Source organism: Budorcas taxicolor, chromosome 15, assembly GCF_023091745.1.
Source record: "Budorcas taxicolor isolate Tak-1 chromosome 15, Takin1.1, whole genome shotgun sequence".
NCBI lineage: Eukaryota > Metazoa > Chordata > Mammalia > Artiodactyla > Bovidae > Budorcas > Budorcas taxicolor.
The window spans coordinates 52216454-52243185 of NC_068924.1; the positions used below are offsets into that span (position 1 = coordinate 52216454).

General features: G+C 38.6%; 1 protein-coding gene across 1 annotated transcript in view; it reads left to right on the forward strand.

Moving 5' to 3' along the window:
* Nucleotides 1–26732, forward strand: part of RNF169 (ring finger protein 169) — a 92947-nt gene that overhangs the window by 18744 nt on the left and 47471 nt on the right. Inside the window, exon 2 of the mRNA XM_052652324.1 lies at nucleotides 14053–14126. Coding sequence (XP_052508284.1) covers nucleotides 14053–14126 — 74 coding nt within the window. The remainder of the gene's footprint in view (nucleotides 1–14052; nucleotides 14127–26732) is intronic.

A 26732-nucleotide genomic window follows, 5' to 3' on the forward strand; every position in this document is an offset into this window, starting at 1 on the left:
AGCTAATAAGCTCTATTAATAAGGGCTTTGGGGAAAGAGTCTCGTGCCTTTTTTTGGTGTATTTTCTCTTCCTACGGGACCTCCCTCTTCCTCACTGCTCACTTCCCTTTTTAACTTCCTGATCTCTGATTATGGTTTCCATTATTCTTACACACTTAACATATGATAACTTGATATGTTATCGCTAATATTTTCTTCTCCCTTTGTGACTTCTATAATTATATTGCTGTTTCTTTTCCATTTGTTATTGCTGTTTCCATATTTAATGTTCCTGTTTGAAATTATAAGGCATACTCAGTCTAGCGACTTGCATAATTAGCCTAGTCAGTCCTTCAGTATTCGATATTTAGGTTATAATCAGTCTTTGTTTTGTAATTGTGAACAATGTTGCAATGAAAATCTTCTTATGTAAAGTTTTTCTATACTTTAGATTATTTTCTTAGATTCTTAGAAATTATTCAGTTCAGTTCAGTTGCTCAGTCGTGTCTGACTCTTTGCGACCCCATGAATCGCAGCACGCCAGGCCTCCCTGTCCATCACCAACTGCCGGAGTCTAACCAGACCCAAGTCCATTGCGTCTGTGATGCCATCCAGCCATCTCATCCTCTGTCATCCCCTTCTCCTCCTGCCCTCAATCTTTCCCAGCATCAGGGTCTTTTCAAATGAGTCAGCTCTTTGCATCAGGTGGCCAAAGTATTGGAGTTTTTCAGCTTCAGCATCAGTCCTTCCAGGGAACACCCAGGACTGGTCTCCTTTAGGATGGACTGGTTGGATCTCCTTGTAGTCCAAGGGACTCTCAAGAACTTCTCCAATACCACTGTTCAAAAGCATCAGTTCTTCAAAGCTCAGCTTTCCTTATAGTCCAACTCTCACATCCATACATGACTATTGGAAAAACCATAGCCTTGACTAGACAGACCTTTGTTGACAAAATGAAATTATTAGGTCAAAAATTATAAACATCTTTTAACTTCTTGGTGTGTGAGCAGTGACCTTTGATCTTATTAATTCTTTGCCAAGGATAGTTTTAAAACATGGCTTTAAGTTATTAGAGTAGTGCTCTGTAGTGTTAATTATGGTACTTAGGTAAGCAGCCTTAAAATCTGGCATGAACATTTTATTAGCTTTTAATTCTTTCTCTCTGTACTTCCTCTTCTTTCCAGGTAAACACTTCATATTGCCTACTGTAAATTGTTACTGTCTTGGGCAAGTAGGTAAACAAGCAGTGGCATTAGTTTAAGACAGTTGCCACTTGACTGTCATCTGCATTCTTGGAGAGTTAGAAGGGGTAAACTGAAAATTCAGATAAAATGGAAAGCACTTTAGTTTTGTTTTAGAACATGTTTGTGGTTCACTCCCCTTGTTTCCACCTTCCTACTTCTAAATGGAATGCTTAACTTAACATTAAAGTTTCTCCTTATTGAGGGTAATTCAGAAGTTTGGTGGGTAGTATAAGCAGGTAACCTTGAGATTAATATGGATAATGGCCTCTTGTTTCCTGTGCATCTCTGCACTTATGTCAATTTTGTTGTAGAAGATGGATGTTGATGCATTGCCTCCTTTTGCTGTTGTGCACCTTTACCTCATGCAGCACTTAGCTGTCCAGTTTTATAACTCTCAGACATTCTGTAGTAGTTTCACTCACATATGTTTTTTTATTCCCTTGTAAGATTGTAAGTTTCTCTAGGACTTGCCCATATGTATTCCTACCTTTTTTGGATTCCTTTCTTGACTTTCTCTAAAGAATATTCTCTCCTTTTGTCTTCTCCCTCATCGCTTATTCCCTCTTTAGTAATGGTTTGTGGTTTCATGATAAAAACTTTGTCTTCTCCACTGCTTATAAAGAGTGTAGATTTTGCTTCTGGCTATGATGGAGCAGACTGTCGCAGACCAAAACTCCTGCTGAGAATAACTAGAAAAGCCTGACTTAAAAAAAAAGAAAAGATCTATATGAAGGCATTGGTAAGTTGCCAAGGCAGCCAGGACTTCAGACTTTTGTGGATTCTTGGCAAAGGGAGAGTTGCTATTAAGAAGCAAAAAATCCAGCAGAGCTTTCTTCATGGGGCTAGGGATACAAAAATTATAGTTCAGGGCTGCCAAGTTAACCAGAACTTGAGAGGCCGAAATCCCAGAGAGAAGGGGGGTGCATCTCCCCACCTCCACAGCCTCTCCACCTGCCTTTTTTCTGTTGAGGCAAAGTCTTGGTACAGGGTAAAAGGCTAAAAAGCTCCACAGAAGGCTAACGAAAAGCAAAGTGGTCTCAGCATTTCTTCATCGTTGAGGAGAAAAGAGTTCAGGACCCTTCCAGGAAGGCAGTCTTGGTAAATAACCTAGACTGGGAGGGCTACCAACTAGGATAGATGTTTTCAAGCTTTACAAAGCCTGCAGCCAGCCTTGAATCAGCTCATGTCCTGATTGGATTGTGGAGTGATTTACTCTGAGTCTGACTGCCAGTCACAGAACATGGTGAATCTTTTATAGGAGTATAATATCATCCACAGCCTTTATAGTTTTTCATTGCACAGTAGATGACATTCTAAAAAAAATTACTATGTAAACCAAGAGACCAGACCGGGAATAAAATCAGACAGTACAGAGAAGGATCCACTGTATGCCAGACACTGATAACTTATTCAGTTAGTCTGAAATGGAAGGACATTTAGGTTGTCTCCACTCTGTAGCATTGTGATTGATCTGCAGGGGATATTCTTGTTCTATATCTTTGTACATATGTATTATCATTAAGATAATGAATACCCATGCTAACTCTGGTCTTTATCAAATTTTTTTATATATGTGAATCTAATACATAAAAGTATTTTGTTTCAGAAGTTTTTAATAGGACTTCTCTGGCGGTCCAATGGTTAAGAATCCACCTGCCAACGCAGGGGTCTTGGGTTTGATTCCCGGTCTAGGAAGATTCCATGTGCCCTGGGGCAGCTAAACCTAAGGACCGCACCTACTGAAGCCCACACACTCTAGAGCCCATGGGCTGCAGCTACTGAAGCTCGAGCACCTTAGAGCCCGTGCTCTGCAACAGGAGAAGCTACCAGAATAAGAAGTCCACACATAGCAATTGGAGAGTAGCCCCCACGTGCAGCAGCCAAGACCCAGTGCAGCCAAAAATGCATAATAAAATAGTAAAAATTAAAAGTTTTTAATATCTTGAGTGAAATTGAGCATATTTTAATATGTCATCTGAATTTATTTTTTTCTATAAAAATACATCTACTGCCTGTACATGTCCTTTTGCCCATTGTTATATAGGATTGTTCAGCTTTTTTCCCCCATTTTCTTTTTTTTTTAATGTTTAAGAGGTAATGAAGAATAATGGATAAAATCACTGATACTGGAGCTAGATTGCCTGAGTTTAAATCATAGCTCTTTCACTTACAGCAGTGAGGCTTTGGGCAAATTATATGCTCTGTGCTTCAGTTTCTCTGTCTGTAGAATAGGGATAATAGCATCTCCCCATTGGGTCATTATGAAGATTAGATGAGTTAAAAATACATAGAGTGCTTAGAAATGGACCTGGCATAGTGAAAATACTACATAACTGCCAGTCATCAGAATGATGCTGGTGGTGGAGACAGAGATGGAAATTAGCAAAGAGATTTTTTTATTTGCCCAAGGACAAATAACCAGTAAGTGGGAGTGTCCAGATTAGGATCTAGATTTTGGGACTCTTTAAGGCTAGAGTTCTTTTTATTCTTTTTCATTTTGCTGCATCGATAAGAAACTGAACCTACAGGGATAAAAACTCAAGCATAGGTATCTTTGGACTTGAGAGTTATTGGGGTAGTGTCTTCTGAGTATAGTTCAGAGAGGTTCTTTTTCTGATTTTGTATTGAGTGTGGATGCTTTGACAATGACACTTTATTCCTGAGGGTTTGGTACAGTTAGCAAGATACCAGTCTTACAGTTTGTTTTGTTTGTTTGCCTTTATTAATAACCAGTCACACCACCCTAGAGAAGATCCTTTTCAGGAAGGACCATCAAGGAAGTACAGCTGCTCCTACAGTTCACATTAGACTGAAAGCAGTACTCAGCTTTGGTCATTGACTATAGGTGTTTGGCATTCTTAGGGTATTATAGCCTTACAGAGTTTCTCTTCCTTTTATGCATGGTGCAGTTGGCCCTTGAACTTTGCGAGGATTAGAGTCACCGACCCCCCTGCACAGTTGAAAATCTATATGTAGCTTTATGATGGATAAGTGGATTCAGCCAACCTTGGATTCAACCTCAGATCATATGATTCTGTAGTAGGTATTTATTGAAAAAAAAAAAAAAATCTGTGTATAAGTGGACCTGTGCAGTTCAAGCGTGTGTTGTTCCAGGGTCAACTGTGATTGTCAGAGGACAGGCATTAAAAAGTATTTCCACCACTGGATTCATAAATACTAAGATACTCAACATTCAGTGACACCTGAAATAGTTTCTAGTATTTCTTTTCTGTGAGATGAAGGAAGGGTGAGTGGTTGTTTCTGTGCTACTGAAACACTTGGAAAATCCCAGTAGGTTCTGGTGGAGGGATTGGTGGGATTTGGGACTAATTTCTCTGGATTAAGGAGGGTGATGTTGCCTTTTCTGGTTCTTTTGACATCTTGTTGCTGTGCTTCCCCTGCCCTCAAATTTATTTCTTAGAGCAGTTTTAGTTTTACAGCAAAAGTGAGAGGAACGTGCAGAGCTATCCCACATGATCCCTGCCCCCACACATACATAGCTACCCCCATTATCACTATCACTCACCAGAATGGTAGCTTTGTTACCAAGGATGGATGTACAGTAACACCTCATAAATCCCTCAAATTCCTTAGTTTAACTTACTCAAGGAAGTGGATCAAAAAAGATATTGCTGTGATTTATGTCAAGGAGCGTTCTGTCTGTATGTTCCTCTGAGAGTTTCATAGTGTCCAGCCTTATATTTAGGTCTTTAATACATTTTTAGTTTATTTTTTATATGGTGTTAGTGTTCTAATTTCATTTTTTTTAACATAGAGCTTTATAGTTTTCCCAGCACTACTTACTGAAGAGACTGTTTTCTCTGTTGTATAGTCTTACCTTCTTTGTCATAGATTAGCTGGGTGTGTGAGTTTGTTTCTGGGCTTTCTGTCCTGTTCTGTTGATCTGTATTTCTGTTTTTGCAGCTGTACCAGACCGTTTTGATTACTGTAGCTTTGTAGTATAGTCTGAGGTCAGGGAGTCAGATTCCTCCAGCTCTGTTTTATTTCTCAGGATTGCTTGGATTATTTGGGGTCTTTTGTGTTTCCATATAAATTTTAGAATTTTTTGTTCTAATTCTGTGAAAAAATGCCATTGGTAATTTGATAGGGATTGCACTGAATCTGTAAATTGCCTTCAGTAGTATATTATTTTGAGAGTATTGATTTCTACCAATCCAAGAACCTGGTATATCCTTCCATCTGTTAGGGTCATCTCGAATTTCTTTCATGAGTGTCTAAAGTTCATTTTTTTTCAAGCACTGAATAATATTCCATTGTCTGGATTATCAGCTTTCAAATATAATAGACAGTTATTTTACCAGCAAAAGTGAGTTTATTTGGGAATAGCCAGAAAAATTGAAATTCAAGATATGCAAACTATGGCAGACTGGAGGCAAATCCAGAGAACAAGGAAGGGGAATTTGCTTTTACAGGGAAAAGAGGAATGTTGGGAAGGGCTGTAATAGCCAAAGAGTCCATGGAGGAAGCTGGGAGTACAAAGTATGGAGGCTTCTCATCGGTTGAGCTGCTGCATGTCTGATTGGTAGAGTTGATCTTCGGTGGAAGGAAGTTTTCTTCTTGCTAGATAGTAAAGTAAGCAACACCTTTCTGTCACAGATACAGGTGTATCAGTTCAGTCGCTCAGTCGTGTCTGACTCTTTGCAGCCCCATGAATCACAGCACGCCAGGCCTCCCTGTCCATCACCAACTCCCGGAGTTCACTCAGACTCACGTCCATCAAGTCTGTGATGCCATCCAGCCATCTCATCCTGGGTCGTCCTCTTGTCCTCCTGCCCCCAATCCCTCCCAGCATCAGAGTCTTTTCCAATGAGTCAACTCTTCGCATGAGGTGGCCAAAGTACTGGAGTTTCAGCTTTAGCATCATTCCTTCCAAAGAAATCCCAGGGTTGATCTCCTTCAGAATGGACTGGTTGGATCTCCTTGCAGTCCAAGGGACTCTCAAGTCTTCTCCAACACCACAGTTCAAAAGCATCAATTCTTCGGCGCTCAGCCTTCTTCACAGTCCAACTCTCACATCCATACATGACCACAGGAAAAACCATAGCCTTGACTAGATGGATCTTATTCGGCAAAGTAATGTCTCTGCTTTTGAATATGCTATTTAGGTTGGTCATAACTTTCCTTCCAAGGAGTAAGCGTCTTTTAATTTCATGGCTGCAGTCACCATCTGCAGTGATTTTGGAGCCCCCCAAAATAAAAAGTCTGACACTGTTTCCACTGTTTCCCTATCTATTTGCCATGAAGTGATGGGACCAGATGCCTTGATCTTCATTTCTGAATGTTGAGCTTTAAGCCAACTTTTTCACTCTTCTCTATCACTTTCATCAAGAGGCTTTTTAGTTCCTCTTCACTTTCTGTCATAAGGGTGGTGTCATCTGCATATCTGAGGTTATTGATATTTCTCCCGGCAATCTTGATTCCAGCTTGTGTTTCTTCCAGTCCAGCATTTCTCATGATGTACTCTGCATTTAAGTTAAATAAGCAGGGTGACAATATACAGCCTTGACGTACTCCTTATAGCTCTTCCTATTTGGAGTAACTGACAGATACAGAGGGATATGAGCACTCCCCCTACAGGCCTGACCCTACTCTAATTTTGGCTGAGTTTTCTTTGATTATTAATAATTTCACAGTATGCACCTCAGTTTATTTATCCATTTACTTACTGAAGGATATTTTGGTTGCTTCCAAGGTTTGGCAGTTATGACAAAAGTACTATCAACAGTTATTCACAGGTTTTTGTGTGGATGTAAGTTTTTAACTCATTTAGGTAGATATCAAGGCGTGCAATTGCTGGATTGTATTGCAACCCACTCCAGTATTCTTACTTGGAGAACTCCATGGGCGGAGGAGCCAGATGGGTTATAAGTCCATAGGGTCACAAAACGGACATGACTGAAGTAACCTACACACACACACACAAAAACACACACACGGTAAAAGTATGTTTAGTTTTGTAAGAAATTGCCAGATTGCCTTCCAAAGTGACTCTTTCATTTTGAATTCCTACCAGCAATGAATGAGAATTCTTGTTGCTCCACATCCTCACCAACATTTGGTATTGTCAGAGATTTGGATTTTAGCGCTTCTAATTAGGGATGTAGTGTGTGTATGCGTGCTTAGACTCTTTGTGACCCTTTGGACTGTGTCCGTCAGGCTCCTCAGTCCATGGGATTCTGCAGGCAAGAATACTGGAGTGGGTTGCCATTCCCTCCTCCAGGAGATCTTCCTGACCCAAGGAATTATCCTGACCTAGGGACTGAACCTGCATCTCCTGTGTCTCCAGCATTGCAGGTGGATTTTTTACCTGCTGAGGCATAACATTGTGTAGCAGCATCTTGTTTTAATTTGTAATTCTCTAATGATGTGATGTTGGGCTTTTTTTTTTTTTTTTCATTTGCTTGTTTGATACATCTTCTTTACATTAAACCTTTGATGAGGTGTCTGTTAAGGTCTTTGCCCATTAAAAAAAAATCAGGTGGTTTTCTGATTAAGTTTTGATGTTCTTTGTTTATTTTGGATAACAGTCTTATATCAAATACGTCTGTTGCAAATGTTTTCTTCAAGTCTGTGGCTTTTCTTCTCATTGTCTTTCGCAGAGCAGAAATTTTTAATTTTAATGAAGTCTGTCTTATGAATTACTTATCTTATGAATCATGTCTTTTATATTTTATCGAAAAAGGCATCACCTTACCAAATCATGTAGATTTTCTCCTGTTGCTCTCCTTTTTTGATAGTATTGCAGGCATTGCAACCACAGTTTCAGCTTTTGGAGTGGAGGGAGTTCATACGACTCTAGAAAGGTAGAGGGAAGTAAAGAGAAAATTAAGAAAAGTTAAGTCCCACATCAGCAGATAGGAACTATTTTTTTGTTGTTAAATTAGTGTTCTTTCTGTACTAAAATTCAGGGAACCTGAAAGTTTAATCATGATTGATAAATATCTTAGTATAATTAAAATGTTAAGTGTATACATGTTCTCCAGTAACCTTTAAGAGGCATTGTAAATGACTTTGATTTAAAAGAGGAGATTTTCATTTCTCTGACCTTTTTTCCTGCTTCATTTCTCATAACAGTCCAGGTGGATTGAAACCATATTTCATAAGGCTTCTAAGAAATTATTTTGATATTATAGCTACACTTATGTAAGTTTAAATCCTAATAGCACTTTTACCCATTATATAATAGAGTGTTTCAGAATTTAGAGAAACCTATTGAGTAGTAAATGAAAATGAGATAAGAATATTATTACAGGCATACCTTGGAGATGCTGAGAATTTGGTTCCAGACCACCATAATAAAGTGAATACTGCAATAAAGCAATAAAACCAAAGTTTTTGGTTTTCCAGTGCACATAAAAGTTCATTTTATACTACACTGTAGTCTGTTAAGTGGGCGGTAGCATCATGGTTTAAAAAACAATGTACATACCTTAATTTAAAAATACTCATCATCATCTGACCATAACAAGGTGGTCATAAACCTTCAATTTGTAAAAACCACGATACCTGTCAAGTGTAAGAAAGTGAAGCACCATAAAGCCAGATAAGCCTGTGCTGAATCATTCACTCTAGAAGTTAATCTCATTTCTCCAGCAGAAACTGAGATCTGATTTTAATCCATGCCTTGTGTGTATGTGTCTCAGGAGGGCTCCAAGACACTGCCCCCTCGCCCCCCGCAGGCTTGATGATTCACTAGCAGTGCCCCCAGGACCCAGCATATAGTCCCAGTTGTGGCTGTGATTCATTGCAGTGAAAGGATACAGATTAAAATCAGCAAAGGGAAAAGGAACATTGGACAGAGTCCAGGGGAAACTAGGCTTAAGCTTCTAGAGTTCTCTCTCAGTTGAGTCTCACAGGACATGCTTATTTCCCCCAGCAACAAGTTGTGTCTGCACGTGTTAAATGGTGCGAACCAGGGAAGCTTCTTAGAGGCTTATTGCCCAAAGTTTTTATTAGGGGCTGATCATATAGGGACTGTCTGCCTAACATGTTTCAGAATTCCAGAATCCCATCAGGAAAAAAGGTATTCAGCATAACTACATAGTTTATGCAGACAGTTAGGTAACAGTGAGCCTGTACCTAATCGGGGTGCCTGAGAACTCTCCGAAAATCTTCCTAGCCACCAGTTAAGGGCTAACCCTGTACTCAAGCCTTAAGATAGGCAGTTAGGCCTGCTATTGTTGTCTTTTCTGCATTGTGTGTGTGTATATGTATGTAGCATTTAGCATGTGATGCTCTTATTAAATGTTAGCTGCTTCTATTATAGGGATTCTTCATTGATTACTGCTACTACTAAATGTGATCCTCTGCATTCCTGTGAAGTAGATTTGGCCAGTATTTTAATTTCCATTTGATAGATGAGACCAAGGCAAAGAGAATCTTTGATATATCTAGATACTCTCACTTAACTGACAGAGCAGGTGTCAGAACCTAATATGTTCTTGTTGCAAGCCAGTAGGGAAGAAAAAAATTATTTTTGCCTTGTTGACATTTCTAGAGGGCATTTTTAAAATAGGAAAAGGCTTAAATATTTAAGTTAATGTCACATTGGACCAGTTCATGACCTTTTATGCTTAACTGTTTTTGTATTCAAGAATTACTTTGTTGACTGTGTAATTTTTTGAACTTTTGGGCATGATGCCAGTTAATGAAGCACAGTTCTGTTGGGAGAAGTTGCAAAAAGTGACTGTTTAGCATTTTTTATCTTTATAAAGCATCGATTCATTAATCTTAATCCAACAGTAAGATAATCTATATCAGTACTAATCTTGGTGAGTAGAAATTAATCCTACCCTTGTCATTACCGTTTACCCTCAAATGAGTCAAGTCAAGGCATAGTAATATTTTGTCAGTATGCTGAGTGCTTACTTGGCCTTATATATGAACTTTGAGATTTCTTAGTAAGTATCCCAAAGTGAATTTAACTTTTCATATAATAAATGTATCAAAGCTGTTGGGTAATTATCTTCGTTTCTCTTAAGTTGTACTTGCAAATAAACAAGACCAAACTACCATTTCTTAATCTCGTCAATACCAGAGGCAGTTTTATAGTTATTAGATTCTACTGCATGCCACTCTACTGTCTGAAAATAGTTCACAAAGTGTTTTCACTTTCATTATATTCATTTGATCCTCATACTTGGCTGTCGTAGTAGGTATTTTTCTGATTTTTAGAAGAGGAAGTTAAGACTGACTTATCTGAGACTCTGGAAGCTTCTAAGTTTGGGATCAGGCTTTTAATTTTGTATTATTTACACTATATAATAAAGATGTTAGGCTCTCTGGACATTTTCTTCAAAATGCCATCAAGAATTGTTTTAAAGAAAACAAATTCCCTAACAGTAAGTAAAAATTATAATCATTTTTATTAGTCTATCACTGAAGTATTTTTGGTCCCTTGTGTTGGATAGTAGACTTATTAAAAGCCTGAATAAGAGTATGCTCCTTATGTTGCTTCCAAGTAAAAATATAGATTTAGAATTTTTAAAAGTAGATATGAGAAGGCTTACACTTAGTACCAGAAGAAACTGTGATAGAATTTGTTACTATATTTTGGCCAGAGGAAGGTCTTTCCAAATATGGTGCAAAATGCAGAAGTCATAAAGGAGAAGTTTGATTAATTTAACTGCACAAAAATCACCACCGTAAGCAAAGTCAAGACAGATGATAGACTGAGAGAAGTATTGCTCTTCATGTGACACAAGGGTAATTTTTCTTACATACAGTTTTAACAAATCTGGAAGAAGTTAACTCCAACAAGAGTAAAGGAAATGTATATACTTTTCATATCAAAGGAAATGTAAATTACTCAAATATATGAAAAGTACTCAGTTTCATTCATTAAGCACATAAGGTGCAGAATTTCACCAATTAGATTGGAAAAGCTAAACAATTTCAGCACTCATTGTGCTGGCAAAGGTGTGAGGAAATTGCAGTCTCATGCATCACTGGGGGGACTATAAGTGTGTACAGGCTTTATGAAGGGGGATTTGGTATTGTCTGCCAGAATTACAGAAGCACATATTCTTTGATTTAGAGCAGTTCTGATTCCAGCAGCTTAATCTATGGATATACTTGTAGATATGCAAAACAATTCATATGTAAGATCACTCATTGTAATATTGTTTTAATAGTTACTGGAGATTTAAAGTCACTTCATACCTCTAATTTGGTCCTCATTTTTATCCTTAGGAGTGATTTGTCTTCTCTCTCTTTTTTTTCCTTAACCAGTTTTGAGTTTTGCTTCTGAATCATCTCATAGTACCATGTGAAAAATAGAGTCAGCCAGTAGTTGTTAGTTTGTTTTTTTTTTAACTTTTTATTTTATATTGGCTTCCCTGGTAGCTCAGTTGGTAAAGAATCTTCCTGCAGTGCAGGAGACAAGAGTTTGATTCCTGAGTCGGGAAGATCCCTTGGAGAAGGAAACGGCAACTCACTCCAGCATTCTTGCCTGGAAAAAAATCCCGTGAATGGAGGAGCCTGGTGGGCTATAGTTCATGGGGTCGCTAGAGTTGGGCATGACATAGCGACTAAACCACTTATATTGGAGCTAATTAACAATGTTGTGGTAGTTTCAGGTGGACAGCCATACGTATACATGAATCCATTCTCTCCCAAACTCCCCTCCCAGTGGTTGTTATCAGTAGACGTCTACTCTGGCAGAAAAGGAATTTATTGAGAAAGAATATTGGGTAAGCTAAAGTTATCAGACAGGTAGCTACAGAACTTGGCTTGGAAAATGGCAGTTAAATCCAAGAGCAAAGTCTATATAATATGAATTCTTTGAAAATTTTTATAACTTCTTTGAGACCTAGTGTGTGTTTAATTGTTCCTTGTTGCTTTAAGGAATATATATTTTGTTCATTGAATTCATAAATATATAATCAAGTTTGTTAACTTTATTGTTCAATTTTTCTGTATTTTTATTACCTTTGCTCTGCCTGATCTATTTTGAATTGGGATATGTTAAAATTTTTTACTATAATTTTGGATTTATTAGTTTCTCTTATAGTCTTATTGTTTTGTTCTGTGGTAGGTTCATACAAGTTCATAATTGTATCTTCTTGATGAGTTCATTTTTTCATCATATATAGTTTCCGTCTTTATACCTTAATTCTTTTTCTCTTAATTTTGCCATGTACTAGTTCTGTGGTCTTGGGGAAGTCATTAACCCCTCATTTTCCTTTTGCAAAATGGTTTTAATACCTGCTTTGCAAAGTTTCTGTGAAGATTCACTGAGAAAATGTATATGAAATATTGTTCAGGAATAAGTTCTTCATAAATGGATTAAAAATATTTTCCTTTTTTTTGTCTTAAGGGTTTTGCTTTTCTCTTCCCTTTCCACTGCTCTTTTAGAGCACCTGCTTTTGAATACTATTTGCCTATAATTAGAAATGTTCTTAAGCGATATGATTAAGATAGTCATCAGGAGTTTATTTTTTAAGTGGATGAAGGTGATGGAATGTTTTCCTCCCAAGCCCTGGGTCTAATAATTCTCTCCTGTTTGGTACAGCTTTAAGTTCCTGTTTTCCGTATCTGCATTAGGTCCAGTGTTTCTGTCTAAGAATCTTCCACATTTCTCTGGTGTAAATGAGTCTTTCTAAAGTAGTTGAGACAACTGAAAAAGGACGAAAGTCACCTTTTTGAGGAGCCCACTTTTCTACAACAGATATTATCAACCTGAATGGATGTAGAGTTATTAGTAAGTCTTAAATACCATGTTTAAGTCACTAAATATGTACATGGGGGTGTATAGAAGTGTCATGTACATGTAAGAAGGCTGAAGTGTGTGTTTTCTCCTTCCTTTTTATAGCATTTAGGACTTATCGTTTATTTGTTCCTGAGTTGGATTTTTATTTTTTATATAACCAATGTGTATTGTGTGCCTCTTGTGGGTCTGGAATCTCGGATTTAAAACTATATATAGAGAAGAGAAGAACACAGAATTTCAGCCGAGAAAGCAACATAAAAGGTTTAGAAATATGTGGCATATATATTGTAATTAGGTAGTCAAGAGTTGAGAGAGACAGTGCTTTAGAAAGATGAAGTTGTGACCAGTCTCTGGAAGACCTTCAGAGACATTGATGAGTTTTGACTTTATTCTATAGGCTGATCAAAACTGCTGAAGGCTTTGAGGATAAAAAAAACTAGGGTATTTACTGAAAATATTTATCGGTTGGCAGTGTTGAAAAAGAAGTAGAAACAGTATGAGTAAAACGTTAGCTTAAAAATGTCAGTTGGTAATATTTAACTGAGAACTTAAAAAAAAAATTAAGTAAATAACTTTTTGCCGTGCCAGTGGCACAGTGTGCGGGATCTTAGTTTCTGGGTCAGGAGTCAAACCTGCACCTCCTTCAGTGGAAGCACAGAGTCTTACTCACTGGACTGACAGGGAAGTCCCGAACTAAGAGCTTTAAATATAGTTTTCCTTGAGGTCTTTTACCATGTTACTTTTATCAGTGAGACCCTTCAGACCACTCTGCGTACTGTTTTTTCCTTCCATCTCATGTTGTTTTCCTTCATAGCCCTGAGTACCATCAGCGGTATTATACACACACACTTGTCTGTTTCCCTCCACAATTTTGTAAGCTCCACGATAGCAAGGACTTTATTTTTTCAGTGCTTCTCCCCAGTGCTTAGGACTGTGCCTGGTTTATACCCTTTAATGAGTATTGGTTAAATGAACGATTGAACTTTCAAATTGTGGGAAGATGACCACAATTTTTCTGTGGTTTATGATGTAGGACAAGATCTTGGTTCCTTCCTAGAAAGTTCTGTTAAAATGTGTTTTCTTTTCTCATTTCTCCAGAGTTTATATTCAGAGCACCAATCAAATTAAGCAAGCCTGGGGAATTTCGTGAGGAATATGAAAGCCTGAGAAAGGTATAGTATACATATTATTATGCCATTTATTTTCTTAAAGTAAATTGGAATAATGACAATAGAGAGTACTTAGTGGAAGTTTAGATTTAATAGGGAATTTTAAAATTGATAACATAGAACCTGTCTGCATTATAGCAAACAGATGATAATGTAGCTCACAGAGCGTATCATACACCTGCCACGGTAACTGGCCACCAGGAGAGGAGTTCTTGGCATTAAAGCTAACATTTAACCTTTAATAATAATAGCTTGTATTGTTTTTCATTATCTTATAAGGTTACTCTAATTACATGTGTTCTGTAAGAACTGTAACTTAGACTGATAAAGGGGTAGTGGAATAATTTTCTAGTTAGAGAACATTTACCATCGGGAAAGCTTTTAGCTGTGTCCACATCATCTTATTTTTGATGTTTTCAAGCTAATAGTCTGGGAATCATTTGGAAAATTAAGACTTCAAAAAGTCTGGTTATAAGAAGTATAAGATTTGTATTATCCTTCCCCAGCCTTTCCCTGAACCACCATCCCTTACCTAAGATCATAATGGTTAGATAATCACTCTACATGTAAATGTTTAATATTTTATAAAGACAAATAACCCACTTAATCTGAATCGGACATCATCATAAAGCAGAGGCAAGACAATAACATTATTGTGGCATTTTAGGCTGAATGAAAGGTCGTGTTAAAGAGAAGAGAAGAGAAAAAAGACTGCTTAATTACTATATATTTGATCTTTTCTTTTAAATGAGAGTGTCAAATGTTGACATGGACCCACTTGCTCCTTTTATATTAGAGCTGTGAGTTTTTTGTTTTTCATTTTAAATCAGTTACAAAGCTTTTTTCTACATAGAAAGTAATTGTTCTCAGGGGCTACATGAAGAGAACCACAGATTTCTTTTAAATAGGATTCCAGAATATGCAGATATTTAGTTTTAATGCAACTTTTTAGAAATTTGGAGAATATGGAAATTTTAAAGCTATCAGCTTGAATATAATGAGAAAATAAGGACTCAGAGGTAGAAAAAAGAAGTAAAGCAGAAGGCATAGTAAGTGTAGAGATTTTTTATAAACCTTAGTAGAGAGAAAGAAACCTGGGAGAACTATCCTTTTGTTCCTGTTAGGAGGGAGGGACAGAAAAAATAGTTTTAAAAGTGACTGATAGCATAATGTTATTGAGTGAAGCCATGACAATCTCATTCTGTATAAACTGGATTGGAATTGAAAAACACTCACCTATGTCATTGTGTTGAATAAATTTAGCCATGAGTCTCCCTGCCCCCCTTCCCCAAGTACCCAAGTTATCCTTCACCCATTGTATTATCTGGAAAATGGAAATCCAAGTTGTAGAACCAAATTATAGCGGATATGCCACCATTGTGGCATAGCCATACAGTGGAATACTATTCAGCAACAAGAAGGAATGGAACATTGACACGTGCTACCAAATAGATGAACCTGGGAGAGATGCTCAGTGAAAGAAATCAGATGAAAGAAACCACATATTGTATGTTTCTATTTATAGAAAATGTATAGAATAGACAAAAGTATAGAGACAGTAGATTAATGTTGATTGAGTAGAGGTGGGAATGGGGGTTAACAGTAAATGGGCATGAAGATTTTATTGCAGTGATAAAGGTTTCTAAAACTGATTTATGGTATGTTCCACAACTTGGTAAATTTACTAAAGATCATTGAATTATATATTTGAAATGGATGAATTATATAACATGTAAAAATATGCCTCCATAAAGTAAAAAAATTAAGATACTAGACATTTGGATGGAGAACTTGATAAAAATGTCTTTTAGAATGCTTATTTTATGAAACAAAACAAATATATAATTATCTAGATGAATCCCTAGGAAAGGGAGATATTTAAGTTTTTACTGAGCAAGTGATGGAAATTAATTCTACACAACTCATTACTAATTTGATGTACAATACACTTTGCTTAGTATACTTTATTATTTTGTTTAAATGACAGTAAAAACCTTTATAAAGGCTATAAAAAAGTTATCAGGAAGTTTTATTCCCCTGATTCTAGGTCTTTTAAAAGATGTTTGCTTGCTAATCATAGATCCTTCTACCCATGGTGTAGTGTTATGCTTACTGAGGTTAATATGAGTGTCTAAATTTTATGATTCTATAAATAGGTTTATATTTCTAAATATGTTTAGAATTTTCTTCCTGTTATGTGTTATAGCTAATTTTGTCTTTTTCATGCAAAAATATGCAGAGCGAACTGTGAAAGTTCTTTTTTTATTTTCCACTCTCTTCCCCAGAGATAACTAGCATCAACTGTTTAGTGTATATCCTAGATTTTTAATGTACTTACACACACACACTCACATATGCTTTAGTCTTTTTCAGTATAAATGAGATCATGATGTATATTCATTTATTCAGCAAATATTTATTATGTCCTTACTGTGTGCCAGGTACTAGGGATATGATGCTGAAAAAGACACCCAAGGTTCTTGCTGTCAGGGAGATTCCATTCTAGTGGGAAAGATGAACAGTAAATAAGCAAAAAAGTATTTAATATATATTAATAAAGCAAGGTAGGAAGAGTTACAGGGGAGTGGAAGGGAAACTTGAGACACAAAACGACTGTTTTTAATACAGGGATCAGGGAAAATGTCAGAGAAGGCAACATTTGAGTTGCTGCCTGGAAGAGGTGAGGGAGCAAGCCAAGTAAAGTTGTGAGGAAAGAGCATTCCCGGCAAAGGAAACAGCAAACACACAGGCCCTGAGATGGAAACAGGTTTTCCTTGTTAAAGGAACACCTTGGCTGGAACGGTAAAGCATCTGTCTACAATGCGGGAGACCCGGGTTCGATTCCTGGGTTGGGAAGATCCCCTGGAGAAGGAAATGGCAGTCCACTCCAGCACTCTTGCCTGGAAAATCCATGGACAGAGGAGCCTGATAGGCTACAGTCCATGGGGTTGCCAAGAGTCAGACACGACTGAGCGACTTCTTCACTTGGCTGGAACTGAGTGTACAAGTTGTGGATGGAAGTGTGGTATGGGGATTTGGTATGATGTGAGTTGCGAGAGAGAGGAGGGCCATATCAGAGACCACCTAGTTGCCTGGTAAGGACCCTAAGTTTATTTCAAGTGTGATGGGAAGCCAGTAATATGATCTGACTTATATCTGCCTGCAATGCAGGAGACCCCAGTTCGATTCCTGGGTCAGAGAGATCCACTGGAGAAGGGATAGGCTACCCACTCCAGTATTCTTGGCCTTCCCTTGTGGCTCAGCTGGTAAATAAGCCGCCTGCAATGATGGAGACCTGGGTTCTATCCCTCAGTTGGGAAGATACCCTGGAGAAGGGAAAGGCTACCCATTCCAGTATTCTGGCCTGGAGAATCCTGTGGACCAGTCCATGGGGTCACAAAGAGTCGGACATGCCTGAGTGACTTTCACTTTCATACTTTTAAACGGTCTCTATTTGCCTTGTGGGGAATAAACTGTAATGGGCCTAGGAATTAGGAATTGTACTTACTATCAATAGTAGAGACTCCAGTATTCTTGGGCTTTCCTGGTGGCTCAGATGGTAAAGAATTCACCTGCAGTGCAGGAGACCTGGGTTCGATCCTTGGGTCGGGAAGATTCCCTGGAGGAAGAAATGGCAACCCACTCCAGTATTCTTGTCTGGAGAATCCCATGGACTGAGAAGGCTGGCAGGCTGCAGTCCATGGGGTCACAAAGAGTAAGACACGACTGAGCAACTAAGCAGAGCAGTAGAGACCCCAACATAATGACTCAAATAAATTAGGAGTTTTATTTTTTCAAGTAACAAAAAAGCTGGAGGTAAACTGTCCAGGACTGATAGGCAGCTCTAGGACATCAGAGGTTCAGGGTCCTTTTGTTTTTCTGTTTAGACATCTTTTAGTGTGCCTGTCTCCTTGTGGTGTGAGATAGTTGATCCTTCTCTAGAACTCCATCTAGACAGAAGGTAAGGCAGAAGGGCATATGTCAGCTAAGTTTGGTCTTTTAAAGAGCTTTCTCCAAAGCCCCACCCAGTGACTTCGCCTATATTTTGTAGTTCAGTGTCACAGACTCCCTGTGGCTGTCGGGAAAGCTGGGAAACATAGTGTTTTAGCTGGGTACGTTAGCTTCCTCAGTAAAATTAGGATTCTTTTAGTAAGAAATGAAAAAATGAATACTGGGTAGGTAGCTAGCTGTCTCTGCCTCATGGGACAAAAATGGAAATAAGACCAGTTAGAACACGGAGTAAGCAATGGGTTGGGTTTAGCCAGGATTCGTAAGTATGCTAAGAAGTATGACAGAGGGAGTGAAGCAGTGGACCTGAAGGTGTATACGAGGAAGTTGTAATTTTGGACTGTGGTTACTTTAAAAAGGTTGGTTGAGGAAGGAATTGAGAACATGAAGGGCATGGTGGACAGTGAGAGTGGTAGAGTTGGTGGGCTGGAAGTTTTGATGGTGATGAAGAATTATGAAAGTAGGGTGACTAGCATATTAGTGAAGCTGGAAACCTAGAAGTGGTAGTCTAAATGTGAGAGGCTTAAATGGGATGCTGAGACGTAGTTTTAGTTATTGAACATGACAGTTTGGGGTATGATTATGGGAGGAGGTAACTGAAATAGGATGGAAGAAAAGATTTATCTAGAAGGAAGTGAAGAACCTGAGAGAAAATACTGCTATTGAAATCTTCAGGAATGATCACTGGAGCAGCTGGGCAGAAACTTGGGTGCTGAGGTTTTCTGTGAATAAGGGAAGTTGACAGGCAAAGTAGGTGACTACCACAGAGAAGGGTTGTGAGTATTACAGTCTAATGGTAAAGACTTCAAAGAACCTAGGAGTTTTGAGGAAAGATGTGATCTATTCTGTAGCCAGTTTTTTTTTTATCTGATGGTATATTTTTTTTGTATGTGTGGATGGGAAGCAAGTGCTTTCCTATAGGTACTTTTTTTCATACCGAATGATACTTCATGGTGTGGATGAGGCGTACATAATTCATTTAACCACTAATCATTTAAATTGTTTCCCATTTTCCCCAATTTTGAAGAGATGTTGCACTAAACATGTATGAATATATCTGAGCAAATGTTAAGTTAGATTCCTAGAAGTGAAAGTGTGGGTCAAGTGGTATATACACTTTGTATTTTGGTGGATATTAAAAAGACTTTTTCAACCTAACTCATCAACAGTAAAAAAGAGTCCCTTTTCATTATTTTTAATATTTTGCTGTCTCCTGAATGAAATATCTCATTGTTTTCATTTACATTTCCTGAATTACTAGAGAGGAGGAGCATCTTTTGCTTACTGGCCATTTCTTTTTTTGTGTGTGTGAATTGCTTATTTAGCAATTTCACACCTTTAAGTGCGAAAACTAGTTCCATCTTCTGCATATTTGTGATCTTGTTTGCTAATGGCATGCTATTTTTTTCTGTACTTTTATAGATATGTTCCATTAAAGAGAAGTTTCCTGACATTTCATGTTGTTTTAAGCAGAAGGAGAATATTAAAATGTGCTCAGCCCTCCATCTTGTTGCATTGATTGGGGAAAGAATTTTGTTATCCCTGTATTGGGAGCTTCCCCTGGAGGAGGGCATGGCAACCCACTCCAGTATTCTTATGTGGAGAATCCCATGGACAGAGGAGCCTGGCAGGTTACAGTCCTGATTGCAAAGAGTGTGATCCTACTAAAGTGAATGAGCACAGGGGAAAGATTAAGGAAGCACCCAGAGGCCAGAGGTCCTACAACTCTCACAAATTATTTCTGTAGTCTACTATCATTGGGTAGTATACCATTTTACCAATTTAGATTAAAAAATGAGACAATTATGGATGCACAAGCTTCTAATTTTTAAAGTGCCACTGGGACTACTGTGCTGGGATCATCTGTGGGTGGTGTGGCACTGTACGTGTGAGGGGTGGGTACTGTAGGAGGTCATGGTGACTTGCAGGGTTCTGCACTTCATGTTCAAAGTGGAAAACCATTTCCTAACAGCATTTCTATCGTGATGTCCTGGGAATGAAGGCCTTAATGATGGGAAATGAAGTAAAACGATGGATGGATTTGGACCTGAGGCTGATCATTTTGTTGTAGAACTGACTTACAATTAGGGCATCAGAGACTAAAAACTTGACAATGACTTCGTGATTATCACACTCGCTTCTAGCCAGTTCAGTTCAGTCGCTCAGCCGTGTATGACTCTTTGCAACCCCGTGAACTGCAGCATCCCAGGCCTCCCTGTCCATCACCAACTCCTCAAACTCACATCCATTGAATCGGTGATGCCATCCAACCATCTCATCCTCTGTCGTCCCCTTCTCCCTCCTTCAGTCTTTCCCACTGTCAGGGTCTTTCCCGATGAGTCAGTTCTTCACATCAGGTGGCCAAAATATTGGGAGTTTCAGCTTCAGCATCAGTCCTTCCAGTGAATATTCACCACTGATTTCCTTTAGGATGGACTGGTTGGATCTCCTTGCAGTCCAAGGGACTCTCAAGAGTCTTCTCCAACACCACAGTTCAAAAGCATCAGTTCTTCGGTGCTCAGCTTTCTGTATAGTCCAACTCTCACATCCATTCATGACGACTGGAAAAACCATAGCTTTGACTATAGTTGGCAAAGTAATGTCTGCTTTTTAATATGCTGTGTAGGTTGGTCATAACTTTCCTTTCAAGGAGCAAGTGTCTTTTAATTTCATGGCTGCAATCACCATCTGCAGTGATTTTGGAGCCTAAGAAAATAGTCTGTCACTGTTTGAATTGTTTCCCCCTCTATTTGCCATGAAGTGATGGGACTGGATTCCATGATCTTAGTTTTCTGAATGTTGAGTTTTAAGCCAACTTTTTCACTCTGCTAGCCAGGCCGTCAACAATGCCAGGAAGCTGGAGTGGCCATTCAATGAGGTTGCAGAAGGTGTTTTTGAAACCAAAGCCCCTGGAGGATATAAATTCTGTTTGCAGAACTGCAGTCCACCTCAGACAGATCCTATATTAAAAGTAACTCTTCCAGAGTCTGATCTTGAGAAGTCCTTTGGCTACTGGTATAATTTAGTAGGAATGAAAGTTTATGAAAAAGATGAAAAGAAGCAGAGGACTTTGTTGGGCTCTGCTGATAACCAGTGTAAGCTGGAGCTATAGAACATCTAGGAGGCAGTGGTCTTGCAGCAGCTTTTGGGCAAATTGCCTTTTCTTGCCCCTAGAAAGAGTTGTCAGAAGACTTGATAAAATGGGAGAACCGGGGGATTCTGACTCCCCTCGTGAGTCTGGACACTCTAGGGAAAGCAACAGTGCAAGTGATCATTCTGCCTGGCCCTGATGGACATGAAATTTGCTTTGTGGAAGATAAAGCATTTTGAAAACTCTAAAAGATGGATCCAGAGAGAAGCAGATTATTGGATGATGCCATGGCAGAAGATGAAAATGATGAATGGTTTGCTTCACAAAATAAAACAAGGCTTCAGGTTAACTGAAGACATCATGTGTAACAAGCATTAGTGTTTCCTGTTTCAACACTTGTGAGGCCTAATGCATGCATTATGTGATAAATGCTCTCATAATTTGGTTGTTTCCTGCACAGCTAGAGAGGCTGGGGTGGTAAAGATCCGTGTATTTTAATCTTTGAAAGGTCTGATATATTTTAGAAAAATCCCATCATTATTAGTCCATTTAGACGAGAACTCTCACTGTCATCCTTGCCATTACTGGAAGGGCACACTCTATGTGTGACTGTATCACATGAGTAGTAAATTCTTCTCTAGCCTGAGACAGATGTATGGAACATTACCTTTGGTTGAGGGAATTTTGATAAGCCTGTAACTTTAATGAGAGCAGTTACATCGAGATTTTTTTTTTTAAGTGCCATTGAACAGCACTCTTCCAACAAGCCCTGTGTTCATGACACCACTGCATTGATTATCTTTTACTGTGGAATTGAGAGAAGCTCCCCCAAAACGTGGGGACTGCTGTGGTCACCAAAATAGGTATAGTTTGTATTGCAGGGGATATTTGTTGGGAGACCTCTTAAAAATTGATTAGTCCAATCACATCTTTCATTTCAATCACATTCTAACAGAGTATAAGCCTCATACAAAAAACTTGGTCATTTTTGGTCAGGGCTATATCCTTAGCTCAAAGCAGTTCTTAACACATAGATTCTCATGTGCTGTAAATGTTTGTGGAATTAAACTTAGTGCATACAGGCCTTATGTCTAGTACTAAAGTGGGAGAGGAGATATCAAGGATGAATAGGACACGGTTCCAAACCGAAAGAAGTTCATATTTGTTTTATTCTAAACTCTTAAGTATGGCTAGTTAACATTTGAAGTACTATTAATAATAGGGAATAAATACTCTGGGGTAGTTACTTAGCATTTGAAAAACAGTAATCAGAACTTTCTCTATAGAGGCTCCTATAAAGCCCTTTAGTTATTTCTGCAATCATCCAGTGCCTGAGGTTTGTTGACTAGCATAATGAATATTATAAATGTTTTCTAAATTTTTAATTTTTGTAATGTTTAAACAAATATAAAAAGGTCCATAAAATGAATACCTGTATACCCATCACTCATATTTTGTAATTATGAAGATAAATAATTTTTCATGGTAAAATGGGCATTATTCATGACATGATTAGCTACAAATATTCTGTAGGCATCTCCACCCTTGAATGCACAGGACTGAAGAATCTAGTGAGCGCCACAGCCTGTTCCTTCAGTGGAGGCTTGCCCTGTGGCTAGGAGTTCCATCTGCTTTTGTGTTTAGCTGTCAGACAACTCAATTATTTGATGCTAACCTGAAGGTTAGTTGAAGCCTCCTGCTAGATGATTGCCTTGAGTGAACCTGTCATACAGGTTATTTATTTGTATCTAAAAGGATACAGCACTAGCTGGAACTTAATGATACTTACATAGTAAGTTATATGACACACACAAGAAACTTTTAAGTGCTGTGAGATATATCTGACATAAAATTTGTCATTTTAACCAATTTAAGTATACAATTCATTGGCCTTGAGTATACATTCATAGTGTTGTGCAATCATCGCTGTTCTTTCTCCAAAATATTTTTATCACTCCAAACAGGAACTCTGTACCCATTAATCGATACCGCTTCATTCCATCATACCCCCTAACCCCCGTTAACCTCTAACCTACTTTGTCTTTCTACAAATTTGCCGATTCTAGATATGTAAGTGGAATCATATCATATTTGTGCTTTCGTGACCTGGCTTACTTCACGCAGCATGTTTTCAAGGTTCATTCACATCGTAGCATGTTCTAGTAGTTCATTCCTTTTTATGGCTGGATATTCCGTTTTGTCAAGGCTATGGTCTTCCCAGTGGTCACGTATAGTTCTGAGAGCTGGACTGTAAAGAAGATAGAGCACCAAAGAGTTGGTACCTTTGAACTGTGGTGCTAGACAAGACCCCTGAAACTCTTGGGGAGCGTGGAGATCAAACCAGTCAATCTTAAGGGAAATCAACCCTGAGTACTCATTGGAAGGACTGATATTGAAGCTGAAGCTCCAGTGTTTTGCTCATCTGATGTGTACAGATGACTCATTGGAAAAGTCCTTGATGCTGGGAAAGATTGAGGGCAGAATGAGAAGAGGGCATCAGAGGATCAGATGGCTGTATCATCGATGCAATGGACATGAACTTGGGCAAACTTTGGAAGATGGTGAGGGACAGGGAGGCCGGGCGTCCTGCAGTCCATGGGGTTCCAGAGAGTCGGACATGACTGGGCAACTGAACAACAACAACGTTTCATTTAGTTAATCCTTTGGTCTCCTGATGGACTCTTGAGTTCTCATTTTTTGGCTGTTGTGAATAATGCTTCATAAGCATTGGAATACAAGTGTCTGTTTGACTCCCTCTTTTACTTTGGGTATATAATTAGGAGTGGAATTGCCAGGTCAAGGGAATCATTAAACTGTGTTCTACAGCAGCTGTACAATTTTGCATTCTTACCGACAATGTGTGAGGGCCCCAATTACTCACATTCTTGTTAGTACTTGTTATTTTCTGATTTTTTAAAAAATAACCATTCTAGTGGGTATCTCATTAGGTTTTGATTTGCATTTCCCTAATGAATATGATGTTGAGCCTTTTTTCATGTCCTTATTGATAACTTTGTGTTTCTTCTTTGGAGAAATGTTTGTTCAGGTCTTTCTGCTCAATTTTGAGTTGCGTTTTTGTTGTTGAGTTGTAAGTTTTTTTTTAAATGAATTCTGAATATTAAATCCTTGTTAGATACATGATTTGTAAATATTTTGTCTCACTGTATAGGTTGTCTTTTCACTTTTTTGTTAGTATCCTTTGCACAAAAGTTTTTAGTTATGATGAAGTCCAATTAATGCTTTTTATTTTTGGTCTAAATTGCTTAATGCTTTTCTGTTTCACTTTTTCAGTCAGCATAGTAATTCGGAGATTCATTCAGCTAGTTACATGTATCAATAATTTATTATTTCTTATTGTAGAGTAGTATTTCATTGTACATGTCACAGTTTGTTTATCTGTTTGCCTCTTAATAGACATTTGGGTTATTTTCAGTTCTTAGCTATTACAAATAAAGCTACTGTGACTGTTCACTTGCAAGTCTTTGTACAAAATAATTTTTTTTTCTCTTAAGTAAATACTTGAATGAGATGGCTGGATCATATGGTATGTATGCTTCCTTTTCTAAGAAACTGCCAAATTTTTCCAAAGTGGTTTTCCCATTTTAATTCTTACCAGTAGTGTATGAATGTTCTGGTTTCTCTCAGTCTTTGCCAACATTTGGTAGTGATAGTCTTTTTAATATTTGCAATTCTAGTTGTTATGTAGTGGTATCTCATTGTGGTTTTGATTTGTATTTCCCTTTTGAACTGTGGTGTTGGAGAAGACTCTTGAGAGTCCCTTGGACTGCAAGGAGATCCAACCAATCCATTCTGAAGGAGATCAGCCCTGGGATTTCTTTGGAAGGACTGATGCTAAAGCTGAAACTCCAGTACTTTGGCCACCTCATGAGAAGAGTTGACTCATTGGAAAAGACTCTGATGCTGGGAGGGGTTGGGGGCAGGAGGACAAGGGGACGACAGAGGATGAGATGGCTGGATGGCATCACTGGCTTGATGGGTGTGAGTCTGAGTGAACTCCGGGAGTTGGTGATGGACAGGGAAGCCTGGCATGCTGCGATTCATGGGGTCGCAAAGAGTTGGACACGACTGAGCAACTGAACTGAAGAAAGGCAGTGCCAAGGAATGCTCAAACTACCGCAAAATTGCACTCATCTCACATGCTAGTAAAGTAATGCTTAAAATTCTCCAAGCCATGCTTCAGCAATACGTGAACCGTGACTTCCAGATGTTCAAGCTGGTTTTAGAAAAGGCAGAGGAACCAGAGATCAAATTGTCAACATCTGCTGGATCATGGAAAAAGCAAGAGAGTTCCAGAAAAGCGTCTATTTCTGCTTTATTGACTATGCCAAAGCCTTTGACTGTGTGGATCATGATAAACTGTAGAAAATTCTGAAAGAGATGGGAATACCAGACCACCTGACCTGCCTCTTGAGAAACCTGTATGCAGGTCAGGAAGCAACAGTTAGAATTAGATATGGAACAACAGAGTGGTTCCAAATAGGAAAAGGAGTACGTCAAGGCTGTGTATCGTCACCCTGCTTATTTAAAGTCTATGCAGAGTACATCATGAGAAATGCTGGGCTGGAGGAAGCACAAGCTGGAATCAAGATGGCCGGGAGAAATATCAATAACCTCAGATATGAAGATGACACCACCCTTATGGCAGAAAGTGAAGAACTAAAGAGCCTCTTGAAAAAGTGAAAGAAGAGAGTGGAAAAGTTGGCTTAAAGCTCAACATTCAGAAAACTAAGATCATGGCATCTGGTCCCATCACTTCATGGGAAATAGATGGGGAAACAGTGGAAACAGTGGCTGACTTTAGTTTTTTGGGCTCCAAAATCACAGCAGATGGTGAATGCAGCCATGAAATTAAATGACGCTACTCCTTGGAAGGAAAATTATGACCAACCTAGACAGCATATTAAAAAGCAGAGACATTACTTTGCTAACAAAGGTCCGTCTAGTCAAAACCACTGGTTTTTCCAGTGGTCATGTATGGATGTGAGAGTTGGACTGTGAAGAAAGCTGAGCGCCAAAGAATTGATGCTTTTGAACTGTGGTGTTGGAGAAGACTGTTGAGAGTCCCTTGGACTGCAAGGAGATCCAGCCAGTCCATGCTAAAGGAGATCAGTCCTGAGTGTTCATTGGAAGGACTGATGTTGAAGCTGAAACTCCAATGCTTTGGCCACCTGATGCGAAGAGCTGCCTCATTGGAAAAGACTCTGATGCTGGGAGAGATTGAGAGCATGAGGAGAAGGGGACGACAGAGAATGAGATGGTTGGATGGCATCACTGACTCGATGGACATGGGTTTGGGTGAACTCTAGGAGTTGGTGATGGACAGGGAGGCCTGGCGTGCTGTGGTTCATGGGGTCGCAAAGAGTCGGACACGACTGAGTGACTGAACTTAACTAGTGACTAGTAATGTTGAGCATCTTTTCATGTGTTTATTTGTATTTTCTTACTGTTGAATTTGGAAAGATTTTTGAATACAAGTCTTATCAGGTATA